General features: G+C 47.8%; 1 protein-coding gene across 3 annotated transcripts in view; it reads right to left on the bottom strand.

Annotated features, from left to right (window-relative positions):
* RARB (retinoic acid receptor beta) overlaps positions 1–18354 on the bottom strand; it is a 1132713-nt gene that overhangs the window by 325759 nt on the left and 788600 nt on the right. The window contains exon 1 of one of the 3 annotated variants that reach the window (XM_085630536.1): positions 23–140. The exons of the other annotated variants lie outside the window; for them this stretch is intronic. Coding sequence (XP_085486662.1) covers positions 23–56 — 34 coding nt within the window. The 5' untranslated portion in view covers positions 57–140. Of the gene's footprint in view, positions 1–22; positions 141–18354 lie in introns of those variants that run through there. 3 annotated transcript variants of the gene reach the window in all.

Genomic DNA, 18354 nt, shown 5'->3' with positions numbered 1-18354 from the left:
TCTACAAATCTGCATAACATACCTGGGGTTCTATTGATTTTACTCCTGGGGCGCATCTCCACAGTTCAGTGTTCAAACATTCGGCACTCCCGATGGCTCTGGGGTTATGAATGGGACAAAACTTGCACAGAAGATCATTTGGTGCATTGTGTTCTATAGAAGGTGGTCCGCTGTAGCAAAGAGTCGCAAACTGTCTGTGAAATAAAAGAAATGCAAACATACCTGTGAACAGGTCCCTACTCGTAAACTTATTCTTTCTAATATCTCTTGAATGGTGAGTGTCGGAGACTTCAGACGGCCACCAGCCTTTCCTATTTTCACTCTCCTGTAATATCGACTGACTTATTAAACTTCATTCCTGTTCTGTAAGTCACAGTGACTGACTGTATAATGTTTGTGTTGTACAGAATCTGACTGACCCATCACAGCACCTTCCTTGAGCTAGGCCTTGACGGCATGTCGTAGCTTCCACACAGAGTAGGGCAGGCTTCAAAGGCACAACTTTTCATCTCAGAAACCTCTTGTTTCTACCGTGAAAAGGCAGTGAGTTTCTAGGGGCCTGCATCTCTCCCGGGGGTCCCACTGTGAATGACTCTCTGGTGCTGTGGACTCCAGTGTTGATGCCTTCATCCCTTCCTTAGGACCTGGGCTTGTCGTCCATTTAGAAGATGTAACAAAATAAGGGCAACCAAGGCGATAAGTTAGAAACAAAGGGGCATATTTACAAGGCGGCGATAGAAAATTATCGCCGCTTTTGCGGCCGTTTTCGGCCGGAAAGCGGCGATAATTTTATCGCCTAATTAGCAAGGTCACGCTAATGAGATGCAAAGTGGGCGTTCCTGACCTGACATGACAGGAGAAATGTCGCTAGGCGACATTTCTCCTATCATCAAGCCCCACGCTATGAAAAGCGTCAGGAAAAGTAGCGATAACCCCTGTTATCGCTACTTTCCTTACGCCTGCTTCAGGACTGACTTAGCCATGATATCCTATGGAAGGTGGATATCATGGCTAAGTTTGTGAGGCCCTATCAACAAGCTAACGCCACATTTCGTGGGATTATCGCTGGGTTTCCAGCGATAATCTCACGTTAGGCAGTTAGCGCTAGGATTTTTATCGCTTTTGAGATAAGCGTTGCTAATAGCACGCTATCCCAGCGATAAAAATCCACGCTAGCCGGCGATAATTATCCTAGCGCTAAGTGCGCTCAGCGATAATTATCGCCGGTTGTGGCAGAAATGCCCCACAGTAAGCTGAATCACAACAGTAAGTTGTCACTGAAAGTTGAAACCATACATTCAAATAACAATTGATACAAAAATGAATCAATGGAAAAAACTGAAAAAGGGCGTCCATATGGAAAACATTTGATTTCTGTTCAGTTCAATGTTTCATGAAACAAAAACAAGGGTGCACTTTCGTACAATCTTTTGTCCAAAGAAAGGGGTTCATTTATAGCACATGTATGCCCAACAGATGCAAAAAGTCTTGTGATGTGCAGTGCTTTGAGGCGCACATGTTCTGATCCACTCTTTCATATTGTATAGTTTTTATAAAAAATCCATTTCTTATACTTGCGTGTTTTTCGATGTGTGAAAAGTAAAATGCGGAACACGCATGGGCGTGTACAGTATGGATGATCGATATTGAAGATGCAATACACATGAGTGTAAAAAAATACAAAGTGAAGTTACGGGAAGGCAGGCGTCTGTATTTTAAAAGCACCCCCTGCTTCCCCAGACTCAACCAAGATGATGTCAGGAGATATCAGAAGAGGGTCGGCACTGTCAGTGATGCTGGTTCCATGCATTAACCAACTAAAGGACTTGGGGAGCCGGCTGAGTTACAGACTTCACATGACACAAGTGATGCGCAGAGCTCAGCTGCAGGCAAACATCCATGCAGTAAGTACCCTGTCTGTGGAGACTAGTCACATTTTCATGACGCTCTGGATGCAGGGCCGTCATAACCCTGCAGAGTGCTTTGAAAGCCAGAAAGCGCTTGAAATGGGATGCAATGCTACTGATTTTTCAGATGTCCAAAGGACTCCAAAGTCATTAGCATAATATTCCTCTAAGGGCACTTTCAGAGCACTCTGCGCCTTTCATAGCACTTTCACAGCACTCTGCAGCTCTCAGAGCACTTTCACAGTACTCTGCACCTCTGAGAGCACTTTCACAGCACTCTGCACACCTCAGAGCACTTTCACAGCACTCTGTGCCTTTCATAGCACTTTCACAGCATTCCGCACCTCTCAGAACACTTTCACAGCATTCTGCAGCTCTTAGAGCACTTTCACAGTACTCTGCACCACTGAGGGCACTTTCAAAGCATGTACTCTGCAGCTGTCTGGGCACTTTCACAGTACTCTGCACCGCTGAGATCACTTTCACCGCACTCTGCACGTCTCGTGGCACTTTCACAGCACTCTGCGCCTTTCATAGCACTTTCACAGCATTCTGAACCTCTCAGAGCACTTTCACAGCATTCTGCACCTCTCAGAGCACTTTCACAGCATTCTGCATGACCTTCACTATTGTGTGTTTAATTATTTATGCTTTTTTATATAGCGCGGACATTACCCAGAGGTGACTGACCGCTTTGCAATAGAGCAAAAGAACGTTGCATGAGAAATTTAGAGTAACATGGTAGTAGGTGACAATACGTATAGCTACTACGGTTACCCATGGTGGGAGTTACGTATTTACAAATAGCATATTCATTACAAATTACATATTTTGAAAAGTTTAAGCGATTAGATTTACGTAAATACATATTTCATATTTACAGGGTTGAAGCAAAAGGGTTGTTCTAGCTCTCGAGGGTGTCATGCAACAGTCAGGGTCAGGCCATTAAATGTGATGGCATATGCCACGTGGGGAGCTTGGCGAGGAGTGTTATGGTTGTTGCCCCATCGGCCAAACAACTTCAGTGCTAGGCAGTACCTCTTCTGCTGTGGGCGAGGCGGGAGAGGGATAGCTCGACGCGGAAGAGGGTAGCGGGACCCACGTGAATACTCGACTCATTTTTTCCTCGAGTGTCCATGAGACCCTCGAGCGGAGCCACAAATCTGGCTTGAGCCTTCTGTGACTTACCCACCTCCTCTTAAATCGAGACCCTTCTCTAAAAGAGCTCTTCCAGTTTGGCTAGCATTGCTGTGTGCCCAGTTTATGCAGTGTTTTCTAAATGTTGCCATCTTGGTAAACTTCATGAAGATTGCATGGTTCCCAAAAAATCTGCTGGAAATGTAGGCTTCAAAAAAGAAAGAAACTGCAAAAACTCTTTTTTGCTGGAGGTATCTGACACACAAAAAAAGTTGTTGTGGGAAAAATGACCAACCAAAAATGTCTTTCCAAGAAATTTCGTGAAGATGGGCGAAATCACAAGCTGTGCGGCTTCACCAGCTGATGATGCTGTCGTGGAGAGCAGGGATTCAATTCATATACTGGCTTGCCTGGTTAGTGGTTTCTTGTTCCTTCTTCTGTCACTCTCCTCTAAGGTGACGTGCATCATTAGAATGTTGGCTAGCTGCATTCAAACGTATATTGGTATAGTGTGCTCTGTTTGGTGGACTTTTGAACTTTTTTGGTCTGGTGTCATAGCTTCACCTGTCTGATAGAGCTTGTGGAAATAATAAAGGCTAAAATAAGAAGGGAGGGCTACTCTTTAGGTCTCGCCTAGCAGCGCACATGCGCTGCTCTGCAAGACTTATTGTAAGGGCTTCAAAAAGCTCACCACACACACGCTTGTGCGGCCTATTGCTTGCGGTTACCCGCACTGCGCCATATGTTTTGAATTATCGTGCCCAGACATGGGTGCAATAAGTCAAAACATATGGCCTGGTGCTCGCTCTCACGCGCACGACTCGCGAGACTGCGGGACGCTGCGTTCCTTGAATTCCTTGTTACACCTTCTTGTACAGCCTGCTTCTTTCTCGTGTGGTCTGTGCTGGCGCAATGCGTACCCCATTACCAAATCTGCTTCCCTACTCAGATGCTCAGTCCTGACACCACTGGTACACTGATCTAGATCTGCGCCAGGCACTGAGGCGCTTCCCACTCGTGATCTCGCCTCTCACTCAGTGCTCTGCGCCGGGTACCCACACTCCTCCTTCTCCTGCACAGCCCACATCACCCCCAGAGACAGGAGCATGTGGTCCCTGCTGGATTACTGTCCCTGACAAGAGTGCACATCCCTGATAAGAGCGAGAAGCGCTAGTCGCATCGAGGCAAGTATCCAAGCAACATGAAGGCCACACTCCTGTCACTTTATTTTGTGGGCCAAAAATAACCAAGCAGCACCCCACGGAGGCACTGAAGGTACCCGAGAAGAGAGGGGAGGCTCTCACTCATGCCCCATTGCTCCTCTCATCTCCCACCTAGTGTCTGAGCAGGAGAGGTTGCCATAGGAATGGGAAGTTTCGTAGTGACCTCTCTAAACATTAACGAGCACGGCGCTCTGGACTTAGGTCAGGTCCAACAATAGACGTGCTGCTGTGGGTGGCGGCTGCGTGGGTCACCGCAGAGCTGATGCGCCACCGCGGCGAGGAGTCAAGGATAGCAGAGGGCATCAGAGGTGAACGGCCCCTTTTACTGCGGAGTGAGGGGCATCGGAGGTGCTAGGCCAGTGATCACGGGGGTCGGGGGTGGGGGAGGCTGAGAACTGGTACGTTTACAGTGCAGGTTGAATGAATGAATGAATGAAATTAAATTTATAAAGCGCAACATATACCCGAAGGCGTCTTGGCGCTGTACATGATCTGAGAACATACAGAGACATGAAGAAAGCCGTAATCAGAGTTAAAAGTTTAAGGTTGCACAGCGGTGCCCTCAGTGGAGCCTAATATTACATTACCTGGGCGGAGCTGGCGCCCTGCCCCTGCTATATACCATTAGTAGTCAGATTTTATTGTCTTTTTCTCCTTTTGATACCTAATGACTCGTAGTGTAAATTATATAGAATGGTTAAACATGTTGCTGATATATGATGAAATTCAGTGCAAATTAAAAACCAAAAATGTGTCCTCAAAACATTTGCATTCCAACTGAAACGCTTGATTTGATCAGGATATACATTAAATGCTAGCGCAAACTGTGCATCGCAAGCTCTTCTAACACACAGGAAGACACATTACCGACAGCTTAAACGCAAGCTTACCTCACAACAGGTACATCACAAGCTTCCACAGCGCAGGCTTCGCCCTCTCTCTCGCTCACATTACCAATGCGAGCTCCCTTCACACACAGCATATATAGCAACTCCGCGTGTTACAGAAGTGCACACTTCAATCCCACAGACATCCTACATACCACACAGACAGTAGCAATTCAACTTTTCTCACACAAAGTATAAAACATCACTAGTTGCCAGTGAAAACGAGTCACGCACACACCACCGACACAAGTTTTGCAGCCTCCCGTACACAGACCACACAAATGGTACATCGCATGTTACAGCAGTAAACGCTGGGCTCATGCACATATCACACACACGCCATGGACACAAGTAATGCAGCGTTCCCTTCGCAGACGTATTGTGGTGATTCACAAGTTACAGCAGTGCAAGATTATCAGACACATCATATGCGCACTACGAACAGCTGTACGAGCTGTGTGTCCAACATAAGCCTAGAATGGCAGCGTTCGAGGCTCACTAAGTATAAGTATAAAAAGGCTTATAAAGCGCTCGAATACCATAAGGTGTCTTGGCGCTGTGGTGTATGTGACACCAGGAGGTAACACCAGACAAAACAAGCATTGGCATAGCCAATAGGTCTCGCCTTTTTGGACCTTATAAGTGTTTAGTTATCAAGCACAATAGCCTTGGTGCAACAACATCAACTGTTGCATGGCTAAACACTTATAAGGTCCCAAAGGCGAGATCTATTGGCTATGCCAATGCTTGTTCTTGTTTTGGTTTATAAAAAGTTTAGAAATTTTTTTTTTAATTAAAAAAGAAGGGAGAGAGCCATTGGGCCAGCCCTTCTTCAGCCATTGGTCGCTGGAAGTGTCATTCACATGTTGGACACGTCCGCACGACAGCAGACACGTGTGTACCACCGGCCCCTGCAGCCCCAGGGGGCAAGGTGGGAGCCCAATCCTTCAGGGGCCCACATTCAGCCCAAATCCAGTGAATATTTGTGAGATATTGAAGACTTGGGCGACCCGTATCACATTCTGCAGGGGGTGGGGCATCATTTGTGTTACAGCAAAACACACAAGATGATGGACGGAATGTGTTATGCCACTGACATGGAGGGAGGCAGGGGGTCAACCCCCTCCAGGCATTGTTTGTGTTCTATTTGCAATGCTCATTTTCAGAGATTCTGAGGACAAAAGTTTACTTGGGACATTTCTTAACTTGGTTGCTGGCAATTAAGTTCGAAGGAAATTCATATTACTTACCCCTGTGTCTTTGGTACAATTGGTATATCACCTAACTGACCCGCTGGGAAAATCAACATTCCTGTTTTTTAGACCAAAACAAGAGAAAGGTGGAATATTTTCTCTTTAGCTACTGCTGACTCTCAGTAAAGACGCTGTGCGCCAGGCTGGGCGAGCTACCGCGCTCTACTCGCCACCGGCTCTTGCGCGTCAATGCATTATGTATAGAGAGGGAGTAAATTATTTGTTATTTATCTAATGCAAGTGGAGAAAAAAATACCCCTTAAAGCGCAGGAAGCCATGTGCTGCTGCTTCTGCTCGTTAAACCATTTTCAGGCGCATAATGCAATAATTATGTCTGCCTTTGTGAACCCTGCACAGCACCGCATGGAAAGCAGGCCCCGGACCAGATTAAAAAATGACTAGCATCTAACTGCATCTTAGTTAATTATCCCCACAAGCTTTCCATCAGGAAGGGCGCAGACATCCTTTTGAAGCTGCAATGGCCTCCAGAAGTGCGGATTTCCATAATTAGCCACTCTAAGGAAGATAGAAAGATACCAACGGCAAAGGCGGGAGGGCCTGTAATGAAATCCCAAGATTAGCCGATAGGCGAGTTGGGATATTCTCAGATGCCAGTGAGATGGGGCAGTCACATGTACCTCCGAATTATGCCATGATCTTCAGGTAGGGCCAGAGACATCTCTCTTATAGCCCGCTGCTGGGGGCTATACCAGTTGTTAAAGGCCCTGAACCCGAGTTATAGGCCCGACCCGTAGGCAAGGACCAATAACAAGGGTGAGGGCCTTTAACGACCGGTAAATCCAGAGCCAAAAGGGCTATAAAGCTATTAGAACATTCCACCCACTGAGGGTAGAATGTTCCAAATTAAAAAGGGAGAAACATGAAGACAAACATTGGAATGTTGGCGCTCCGGGCGTATGTCAGCCATTGTGAGCCCGGAGCTCCTCCATTATCTGCAATGGAGCGCTCAACATTCCAATGCTGCCAAATGTGTTAAACAATCACTGACCTGGTTCGACCCACTTGGAACTGGTCAGCATGGCGGAGTTGGCAGTTTTAGGTTAGCGTACATTGAGAGATGGCTCAGACAGGCAGCAGCAATGACCTAGCGAGGAGCTGAGGTGCCCTCTGGTGAATGTTGCACCCTGCAAAACCCATGCGACATAAATGACATTGCAAATGCCGTTCAATGGAACATTCATTATGCTGCTAGCGCTCTGACGTGCCTGGAAGACAGCATGTGGCTCTACGTGACACTTGTATTTAAATAAATAAAAAGTAGCATAATAGCCCGAGCTTTGAGACAATTCAACATATAAGGAGCACCGTACTATTATTACATAGATGGATTCAAAACTTTACATAATAGTGCCTTGCCTTATTTATGGTGCTTTAATAGCTGTGTGATTTAGACACCAATAAAAAGGATGAATGACACTTAAATTCAGTTCCAAACTGCAAGCGGTGTCAGGCTGACAGTTCACCATTCAGTGGGTTACTTAAGCAGAGGTGCGGCCTAACAAACGTCTCCGGCGGGGCAGCTCTCGCTGAAGGCCCGATAGGCGCCAGGTGGAGAGAAATCAGAAAGGGGCCGAGTTTTGTGGCTCACTGGCTTTTCTTTTTGTGTTTCAGCCTACACCCCAATACTCCCAGTTTCACGCGCTAAAGTAACTAACGCGCGCAAAGAGAAGTTCCCAAGGTCACACAGTGTGTCAAGCAGAGAAGGTAGCATATGAACCCCGGCTTCTGGTTCAGTCAGTCACGTGTCGGCTTCTATTTTGAATTCCCGCTCTTTCCACGTGGCGCTGGCTTCTCCCGTCAGACCCCGCGGCGCGCAGAAGATGGCGGGTCCATCACAGGCCCTTGATGGCAGTAACGCCCCTTGAATTCCCGCTCTTTGCTCTTTCCACGTGGCGCTGGCTTCTCCCGTCAGACCCCGCGGCGCGCAGAAGATGGCGGGTCCATCACAGGCCCTTGATGGCAGTAACGCCCCTCTCTGCTAACTCGACAGGCCTGGAATTTACAGCAGGACTTTAAAGCCGTAAGTAGCCATCCTTTAAAGGGTGACATGGGGCCTGTCCTCTCTGAAGTACAGTCACTGCCTGAGTACCTCGGGGTGTTTGCACTTCACATCCTCTGCAGCAGATTTACGGGCGGAGGTTAAAGGGTGACTTAACTACTGTTGTTGAAAGGGTCGATAAATCAAAGCATATGTCGTTCTCCCTGCTTCCCTCCCTCCCTCCCTCCTCAGTCTGTGGTTTTCGCTCCCAGTGTCTTTGTTTCTCTCTCGCCCTCTGTCTCCTATCTTTTTCCTTCAACTCCCTCGCGCGCCCAGTCGCTTTCTCTCTCTCACTGTATCTTTCTGTCTCCTTCGCTCACTCTCTATGCCATCTCCAAAGCAGGGGCACAGTTTCGGCCAGCCGTCGTCGTTAGTAGGAGTAACAGCAGGGCGGTGACAGGGGGAGGGGCAGGGTGGGGGGTAGTAAACTATGGATTATGGAGATTTACAGGTAAATGAACATATAAATTAATAAAACGAATTCCGTTGCATGCACTGCAACCCCAAATACGATGCAGTGCACGCAACGAAATTCGTTTTATTAATTTATGTGTTAATTTACCTGTAAACCTCCATAATCCATAGTTTACTACCCCCCACCCTGCCCCTCCCCACGTCCCCGCCCTGCAGTTACTCCTACTACCGACCGCGGCTGGATATAACTGGTATATATATATATATATTCCGTGAGCAAGACCGATTGTGGTTGAAACGCGTTGGTGGTGGAGTTGGTGATAACTTGCACGATAAGAATAAAAACCCGTAATCGTACAACTTCCTTGGTGTGCAGTGATTCCTTCATTGAGGAAATTGGTGGAAAATTGAATCGAGGACTGACCCGTCCTCGACACTAGCACCCGCTATGCGATAGCGCGCTCTCCCTTGGGGCCATTTGATGAGTCGATATATATATATATATATATACACAAATATGTAAATGTGACATATATAAAGTAAGCAGTAAACATTGTAAGCAAACAACACTGCTTCACAAGGTAAAGTAGCTGGACAAATAAATGTCTATTTACAAGCTCACTCACACCAGCTGTGGAGCCTTCATGCCCCGCAGCACCGAGCTACCCCCCTTCCCATAGTTGGCACCCAGCATGAGCTCAAGAACAGGCCCGGGCTCCAGCACGCCGCCTTCGCCCACCACCACCTGGCCTTCTACCCCTGCGGCCATTACCAGCTCGAGGAACCCTCCAGGCCCAAGATCACCGCCCGTGAGTACGACTGCGCCCTGAAGGACAGCGCCCTGAAGGCCCGGCAAGAACCCCAGCAATGCCGCGAGGATCATGCTCTGTAAATATGCAATATATATTTGTCCAACCATAATCTCTCCAACTTTTCTCAAATGTAATCTTGAGTGAATTTGCAACTTGTATATATGTCACTCACACCACTAGTATCTGTAGCAGACGTATGTACTTACTACCATTCTTATGTGAGTTTAAAGTTTATCTGTGTTGTATCTTTTATGTAATTCATGTACTCTGAAATCCATATGTAATGTAACATGTTCTATTGTAAAGCGCTCTGACACCTTCGGGTAAAGTTTGCGCTACATGAAAACGCATAAATAAATAAATAAATAAATAAATGGGTCTGTGTTTTACTCATCAGCTGTGTTGATGAGGCGCAAAGTGGGCCATGACAAATAGAGAGGGTGCACAGGCCCTGACAGCCCTCCACCCGAGATGCCCCTATCTGCCCATCTTCACGCCCCTCTTCCAGTCTGTTCTGTGTCTCTCCTCGCTGCCTGTGTATTTCTCTTCGGGTCGATGCCCTCTCCCTGTCTCTCCTCTCACACACAAGCGTGTCTGCCGCTTCTTCTCTTTCCCTTCGTCGCGCTTCTCTTTCACCTGACCCTGTGTCTTTCGCTCCACGTATCCCCCCTCCCCCCAGCGTCTCCTTGTTCTCTCTGGGGGAGGGGCTTCTCGCAGTCGCAGTGAGTCACCAACTCCACCCTCCCCAATTTCTCTGAGTGGATTTTGTGAGAAGACAACCGTAACCCCAACATCACGCGCCACCCTTAACTTGAACCCTTCCCCCAACCCTTCCCAGGAAGCAGGGCCGGGCTGGCATCACAACTGGCGCATACGTTGCACAAAGAAAACACATGTTGGCTGATTGGAACACGCACACCATGGCACTGCTATGTTAAAGCAGAGACAAAACCCCTCCTCACCCCCCCCCCCCCCGCCTCACCCCGCCCCGCAAACAAATGCTAGCCCTCAAGGTGTGATTAAACTGGGGAGCCATGAAAAGGGCTAGAGTTAGCTGAGCGCCTCCTGTCACTGACATGGCCCAAACGATGCTAGGTGTTTTCAGTACGCGCGGGGCAGTGCCGTCCTTGGAATGATGAAGGGTGGAGCCAACCCTCCTTGGATCCAATCGCGTGACTCGTGCAATAAACGCACATATTCAAATGAGGGCACGACCCATCGTGCAATCTTTCAAGAAGCACTTGAGAATAAACCCCAATGCTGACACTGGGGCGGCCAAGAAGCGCCGCCATGTTGTGTTATTGCCTCACGCCAATCTGACATCATAAAATGTGAACAGCAACACATCTGAAATCTCGAGGCTTTTATTGACTAATCAACAGCTTCTCGGTCGACAACAAGGCGACTGTTTTTGCTCTACACTCTACAGCATATTTTTCCTTGAATCTATTTTGACATCATCTGCTGTGTTTTCGCTTAAACCCCAAGTGAGTTATTTGGAAGCAGACACAGGAAACGCTGGCGGTTGGGGTTAACCACAGCGGCGGCGCTGGACTTCCGCGTGAGACTGCGGCATGCAGAAAACAAACGCAGAAAAAAAAGATAAAATCCGGAGCCGGTATCTTTTACATGCAATGGGGTGATGGCTCTGGTGTTTAATGGGCGAGTGGAAGGTCTGCGTCCCCCGAAGGTGGCAAGTGAACCCCCCACCCACCTCCTACGACTTTCAAATCAGTTACAATACTTGAACTCAAACATTTGGATACACACTGACACAGGGAGGGGGGAAATGCCCCCAGGCCCACTGGAAATTTTCTGCAAAACAGTAATACCGTTTCAACTCCCCAGCTTTGCTTTCACTCCACAATAGCCCCCCACCCTACTCCCACACCCCTCATTTCTCTAACCGATTCTGCCCCCACCGCTCCGGCTAAGGGCTGGGGTTGCGTTATAACATTATTATACGGGTGGGGCAACAATAGCCTTTAAAAATATATGTATTAAAAGAATAGCCTTTAGCAAATGCGCTTTGCATTGCGTCGTTTCTCCTATGCCTCGGGCTTTCTTGTAGCATGACTGTAAAGCAACAGCTTACACGTATTTTATACATACTTTTTTAAATTAGCCGCCCATTTTAGCCATTTTAAACCAAGAAGGAGCTCTAAACCTGGAACAGTTCAGTCCCTATTAACATGCCCACACGTCGCCCTGCTCGTGCACGACGGTTGATATCTCCAGGACGGGCCATACATTATTTTAAATTATTTTGGTCCAGCTGTGTTCCGATTGGCCGGCCAGTCTCCGTCAAGTCACTAGTACATAAGAGAAAACACAAGGGGAACCCCAGGTTGTTTAATGATACAGACCACAAACACGGGCGCCCTCAAATAGAAATCATGGGGGTTAGAGACAGTTGGACAACTCAGTGGGGCTCAGTTAGGGCGAATGAAGCCGGCCTCGTCGGAAATCCGCAGGTTCCACACAGATTACTGCCGCCGACGCTCAACACACTGAGCTATCTCACTTTAACCTGTGCATCGGTCATTACCGGACAGGAAACGCGCACCGGACAGTCAGGGAAGCCCTGGCTCCAACGAGCAACGAAACATTGCAACATTTTAGTTGTAGCAGGGGTGCCTCAAACACGAGGCGAGCAGCAGAAGGGTGTGCGGTCCACCTGAGACCGGACTGCACATCTGGGGTTGTAAAGATGGGCGTCGGGTGTTGGTCTGTGTCTTCAGGACAGCACTAGACGGGACATTTGACTCCTAAAACACCCCCTACCACCCCCCTCACTGGACACATACGGGCACTCTGCGAAGTGAACTACAAGCCACGGCTGGCGCAGGAACTACACATTAACAACGCATTATACATACATTGCATTTTTTTGCTCCCAAATAAACGTAGGCTGTAGGGGGGGGGGGAATTGACATTGTGGTTTCTTTTGAATTACACTCCCATTGGGTGTCTGTGGTAAAGGGTGTACATGTTTCAAGCGCCCCGCAGCTTACGCGGCCTTGCTGTGGGGTTTTACTAAGGCATTTCAGTCCAAAATCCTCATCCTGTTCTAGCGCCTCTTTGTATCTCTTATGGACTCCAGGCACATCCACAGCTCCGGCGACTGTTGGAGGAAGGCCCCGTAACCGCACGCACCTGAGATGCCCGCGCTCCTTCTTGTTGTGCGGTGCCCTTTCAGACACTATGACGCCGTAGCAGCGCTAGATGAGTCTGTGGCGCTATATACATTTGGGGACGTAACAAATTAAACTATATGGTGCCTCGAGTGAGGCTTTCTGCTGACCGTATAAGAAGCAACAAGATCAAAGGTCGAGCGGTTTGTAAATGCCACCAGAACCAAGAGAAGGAATCGTAGGACCCCGACACACGTCATCGAGTATTAAGAATGTAGATTCACTTTTGTTTTACTCCGCAGCTCACAGAGCTGTTTGAGTAAAAGTTTCAGATGCGTTGGGATAAAGTGAAAACACATGATGTCCCATTATTAAGAAGGCCGGTGGTTTCAGAGCTGCTATATGTCGCGTTCCTTAGACATTCGCAAAGATTGTTTGCTAATTTCAAAGCGGGTTTTGCTTGCAGGAGGGAGAGGGTCTGAAGCGGCTCTTTACCAGGTTCAGACAACAATGGGCAGCGGATCGCACAGAATCTGTCCTTACTTCAAGGGTGGAAGAGACAATGAGTCTTTTGTTTATGTTGAAGGATAGAGTGAGACAATGAATCCTTTTCTATATCGAAGAATAAAGTGAAACAATGATTCTTTTGTTTATTTGGAAGAATAAAGTGAAACAATGATTCTTTTTGTACTGAAGGACAGAGAACGACAATGGGCAGCTGATTGAACCGAGGCTTCTGATTGGCTTCATGGCTCGAGCGCGGATTGAAGACCACACAGTGAACTCGTTCCTAGATTTCTTATATGAATATTTCAGAGTCTTTCCTCCCTTAGAGCCTGTTTGGCTTCTGAGTAGGAATCCATGCGAAGGAACTATTTTTCTAGCCTCCACATTGGTTGAAATCCATCATTCACAGGAACACTCGAATTAGAGTGAAATTTGGACAACAGTCGACGGCGGAGACATACCTGGAGTGAATTATGGATCTGAAACTTGCCTCTTTGTGCCACAACCATCCAGTGGTTGGGTCTGGCTAAGGCAGACAAAGGGAGCGAGGCTTTTGTCTAGCTTCCCATTGGCTCCCAACACCTCCCGCTTGAGCACCGGTACCGTTTCGCAGCGCCACGTTCAGTGCATTCTCCAGACCTCATGCACGCGCTCAGCACCTACGTGTAGGTTTCAGTACAAACAGTACAACGTCACCCATACACTGCAAAAGGGGCATTTATCGGTACCCTGCGGCCAGTGGCGCGCTTCGTAGTCGCATTAGTGGCACGAAGCGCTATATAAATTCTATGTTGCAGTAGTAATCGGAGTTACACGCCTTAAAGCGCTTCAGCGCCCTGTCAGAGGCAATAAGCGCTATATAAATCCAGTACCAGTACAATATTTCCGCAGAAGCGCCTTATAACGCACCAAACCTTCTTCGGGGCCCAACTCGTGCAGAAGGCATGAATGGTGGGCCCCAGGGGCCTATACTGAGGCAGGAAGGCCTCACCGGCACCAGCACCCTCCAGGGGCAGGGCTTCCCGTGCAGCCGTCCCTGCACCTCCCTGTCTCTTTGCTTAAACCGAAGCCCCGCTACCCCCCCCCCCCCACTTGCCTCTTATCTCTGGCCTAGGGCTAGTACCATATTTACAACTCTCTCCGCTCTGATAAGGCAGGTCTCTGGTTTGAGTTCTCGAAGAACAAACAATACGTTTTTTTATTCTTTCCTTTCTGAAACATTTTACAGCCCTGTTTATGAGGGAATTACCAGACACTATTTATATTAGGGAACGTAACATGCTTTTCTTAGTCTGCGGTAAAAGACTTCAAAAAGAAAACACCGTTTGCCTGCTATCGAAAAGTACATCTAAAGGAAAACGTGTCGGCTTTTCCCTTGCAGATGGAATATTGTATTTTTTATTTTTGTAAAGTGCTGCACAGTGACACATGGCCTTTACTACACGTGATTAGCTTTCATAAGTGGATACATGCAATGTTTAGATTATACTAACATGTACCTAAATAAAGCATCTATCGCCTTAAATTACACATATATAACAATAGAGTGAGAACACAGCCATGTTATACGGTTCCGCTGCTTTTTGGCCCTGTAAAAAGCGGGTGTTACAATAACCTAGTTATAAAAGCACTCCTTTCATCAGCCCATGTACGGTTAAAAGGTACGTCGGTGACCCCAGACTTAGAACTTGAAACATACAGGTGGCACGCAGGTTTGTGCAGCAGGCTGGCACATTTACCCACAGAGCTATCTATCTCGGTTACCCCGCGGACCACGACACATTCCAAAGCGAACACCTCTTAACGCGTTAACACACGCCTTGTTTATCACTCGTTTCTGGTTCCTTTACAATCAGATCGCCATTGTTTTGTCCTTTTATTGGCGCCGGGTACAGTAGAAGGATAGGGGAGCTTCTAATCTTTAACCTCTGACCTCGGACAAAACAAAGGTCGGCAGGCCGAGCGTATGGTTAACGCAGACTGGAGGTGTCGACGGGGGTTGTTGAGGGGTCAGTGTTATATGGGGACTCAGTCCGTGTCCCGGAGAGCTTGCTGTGACGCAGCACGCACGCATGGCGACATTGACGCTACGCCGACGAGATAGCCGAGTCGGTGGAGCGCCTGTTGCAAGTGAGATATTCGAGTCCTGGCAGGTTCTTCCCAATTTGTATGTCACTTCGTTGTGACTATAATGAGAACCGCATTTGTTTAATGAGTGCAGGGCTTGAATACCACAAGGACGGGTCCCGCGCTCTAAACAGAAACAGGATATTATAGTAAGCGTTTCCGCAGTGTGCCGAGAAGCAAATCTGTTCACAATGTGCGCTACAGGGGGAGTGTTCCCTGTAATGCGCATCTTATGTTTTATGGTACGGTGCCACTAAGCGTTTTTAATATGACGTTATTCCATATACAGGGCACTATTGACTGTTTTCACTGCGTCCGTGTAAACGTCAATACGAAGAGCCGTCTTTTACATGAACTCTTTCATCAACAGCCCGGACTGCCTTGGAAATGTGGTCCCACCCAAGTCAACACTACCGCTGCCTCAACCTCATGTGGACGACAGCCCACCAGGATCGGCAACCGCGGCCTGTACTGGGCAAACAGATCTCCACAGCACAGCCCAACCCACTCGGCCACCTTAACAACTTCACAACCACAGCTTGCATGACTGCCAGCAACAAGCACGCAGCCCACGCCTCCAGCCCGCAGCCCGCCTCCCCAAAACATGCACGAATGGATGCTGAACACGCAGAGAGGGCTGTTCACAGCCAGTCACCACTTGTAGGAAAACAGCAACTTCGTGTAACTGCAAAGTAAACACGGCCGGCCTTCAGGGGTCAGGCAGAGACCTGCGACTTCCGCAGCGCCTTCTGCTGTGTGTGTGGGCGCTGCCTGCGCTGTCGGCCCAGACACTGCAGCCTGCTAAAACCCAGCGTCGCACTCTGATGCCGCACAACTGCACAGCACAAACCCAATGAGGTGCAAGTGCTTGAGTGATGGGTGCTGTGAATGCCCACTTCCACTGGCACTCGTGGCAGTGACCTCAGAATGATGAAAGGCGGTGTCAGGCATTGCTGTTTTTAACTGCCTAAACAGAGATGTCCAGTGCACCCAGCTATCTTTTGTAGTGCTTATATAGGGCCAATGTGAAACAGAGCACTAAGCACTAGCAGAGAACATCTGCCCTGCAGCAGGACATCCAGGTCATGAGGAGGTGAAGCTCAGGGACACGTGAAACAGGTAGATGGGAGACGGGGGGTGGTGGTGGTGGTGGGGGGGGGGGGTGTGTGGGGAGCGCTAGGCAGCATGGGTCACAGTCATATTTCGACATCATCTACTTTACAAAATATTTACAATTTCAGGTACAGGGAGCTAAAGTTGTACCCAGAACCCCACATTTCTTGCAAAGGACTGAAACTGAGATTAGAACCTAGGTCTCGTGGAGACACATCTAACAATACTCCCACTGCACCTCAGTCACTTCCACGTCACTGCAAATACTCTATATGACGAGCCGTGGCGTTTTTCACATAATTATCAATTTGCTGCATTTGCCACAGCATCCATCGTCTGCTGCAGATTCTAACAAGAAAAATAGTTTTGAGCTCAAAAGGGCCAAGCGTTACTAAACATGCGGTGCCGTGTTGCTGTGCAGTGAATGGCGCTTCGCAAAGGGTGACTGTTCACCTTTCAGTTGCATATTGTTGTGTTTGGGTGTCAAACTACTAATACAGTGTAGTCTTTGACCAAAGAGTACTAACATGTAAAGATGACACAATAATGAACTAATACTATCACAAAAAATGTGCTGCATTATACCACATCATTTGCATTTTCATGCAGCACAATTTAGTAAAAAGTCTGCCACATCATTTTGTCTTCCCTTGCTGCATAATTCCAGTGGCGCTGACTATATATTATTTTTGTAACTGTATTCTGGCTCTTGTACTGAGAGGGCAGGATACATGTTTGGCCCGTAGACCGCCTGCCTTTGTTGCAGGCCGGGTGCCATTGGCTGATCTCACACACTAAGGTTTTTTACGTTATTTTTTTTTTCCACTATGACACCAACATTCCGAAGTAGAGAACGAAAGGCAAGTATAAAACCATTTTCTTACACCTTCCTTTTGCGGAGTTATAGAAGCGCTATGCAGAGGGAATGTTCTGTTCGCGGCTGAACTTTGACATTGCCCGGGCATAGCACCGGGGCATCATGGCTGGTATACTGTCCCCCAAAAATGCTGTGACCAACATATCAACGACCAGAATATAGCGAAGGCAAGAACAGGTTCACTAAACTGCACATATATGTACCTTGACAATATATATATCTTCAATGTATGTTATAATTAGGGATGCAGTGTGTTACTATGTTATTTTCCTCCACAATATTTGGGATCTCCATATTTAGGCCACAATAGCTTGGGCGGGCGACATGTCTCTTCTCGATATTCCAAACCATTGTTGTTTTAACACAGAAGAGTAGGATCTCCTTTATGCAGCGCTATAGCACCTACGGTGCGACAGAAGCGCGTCGCGGCACTTTTCAGCACCATTTAAGTACTGTTGTTGGGGCAGTCGCAGCAGTTCATAACAGCGCTGCAAAAGGACCCTTGTGCATTAGTGAGCTGTTAAGAGTGCTTGCACTTACGTTACTCATTCCAAGCACTATGCACACAAATCCACAAAGCCACTTCTACGGCAAAAGTGCACGACACAAACACCAAGCAGCATAACACAGGCCCACATTTGTACAAGCAAGTCTCCGCGCTCACATACACAAGATGGCTTCATTGGCTGAGGGTCGGTCCAGTTTGAATGTGCAGGTCACAGGTTCAAAGCCCAGCAGGCCAACTCCACCTTTCATCCTTCTGAAGGCCGATAAACTGAGTACCATTCAAATAGGTAGTACTGGTTTTAGCTCATGGCTTTCCAATTATCAGCTCCTTTCTTCTCAAAACCTGAGCACACATCTCCATTACTCTATAGCTAAACTTGCACTCTACAGGTGACGC

The sequence above is a fragment of the Triturus cristatus genome, chromosome 10 (assembly GCF_964204655.1).
Source record: "Triturus cristatus chromosome 10, aTriCri1.1, whole genome shotgun sequence".
Classification (NCBI taxonomy): Eukaryota; Metazoa; Chordata; class Amphibia; order Caudata; family Salamandridae; genus Triturus; species Triturus cristatus.
This window is presented reverse-complemented; position numbering and strand designations above follow the sequence as displayed.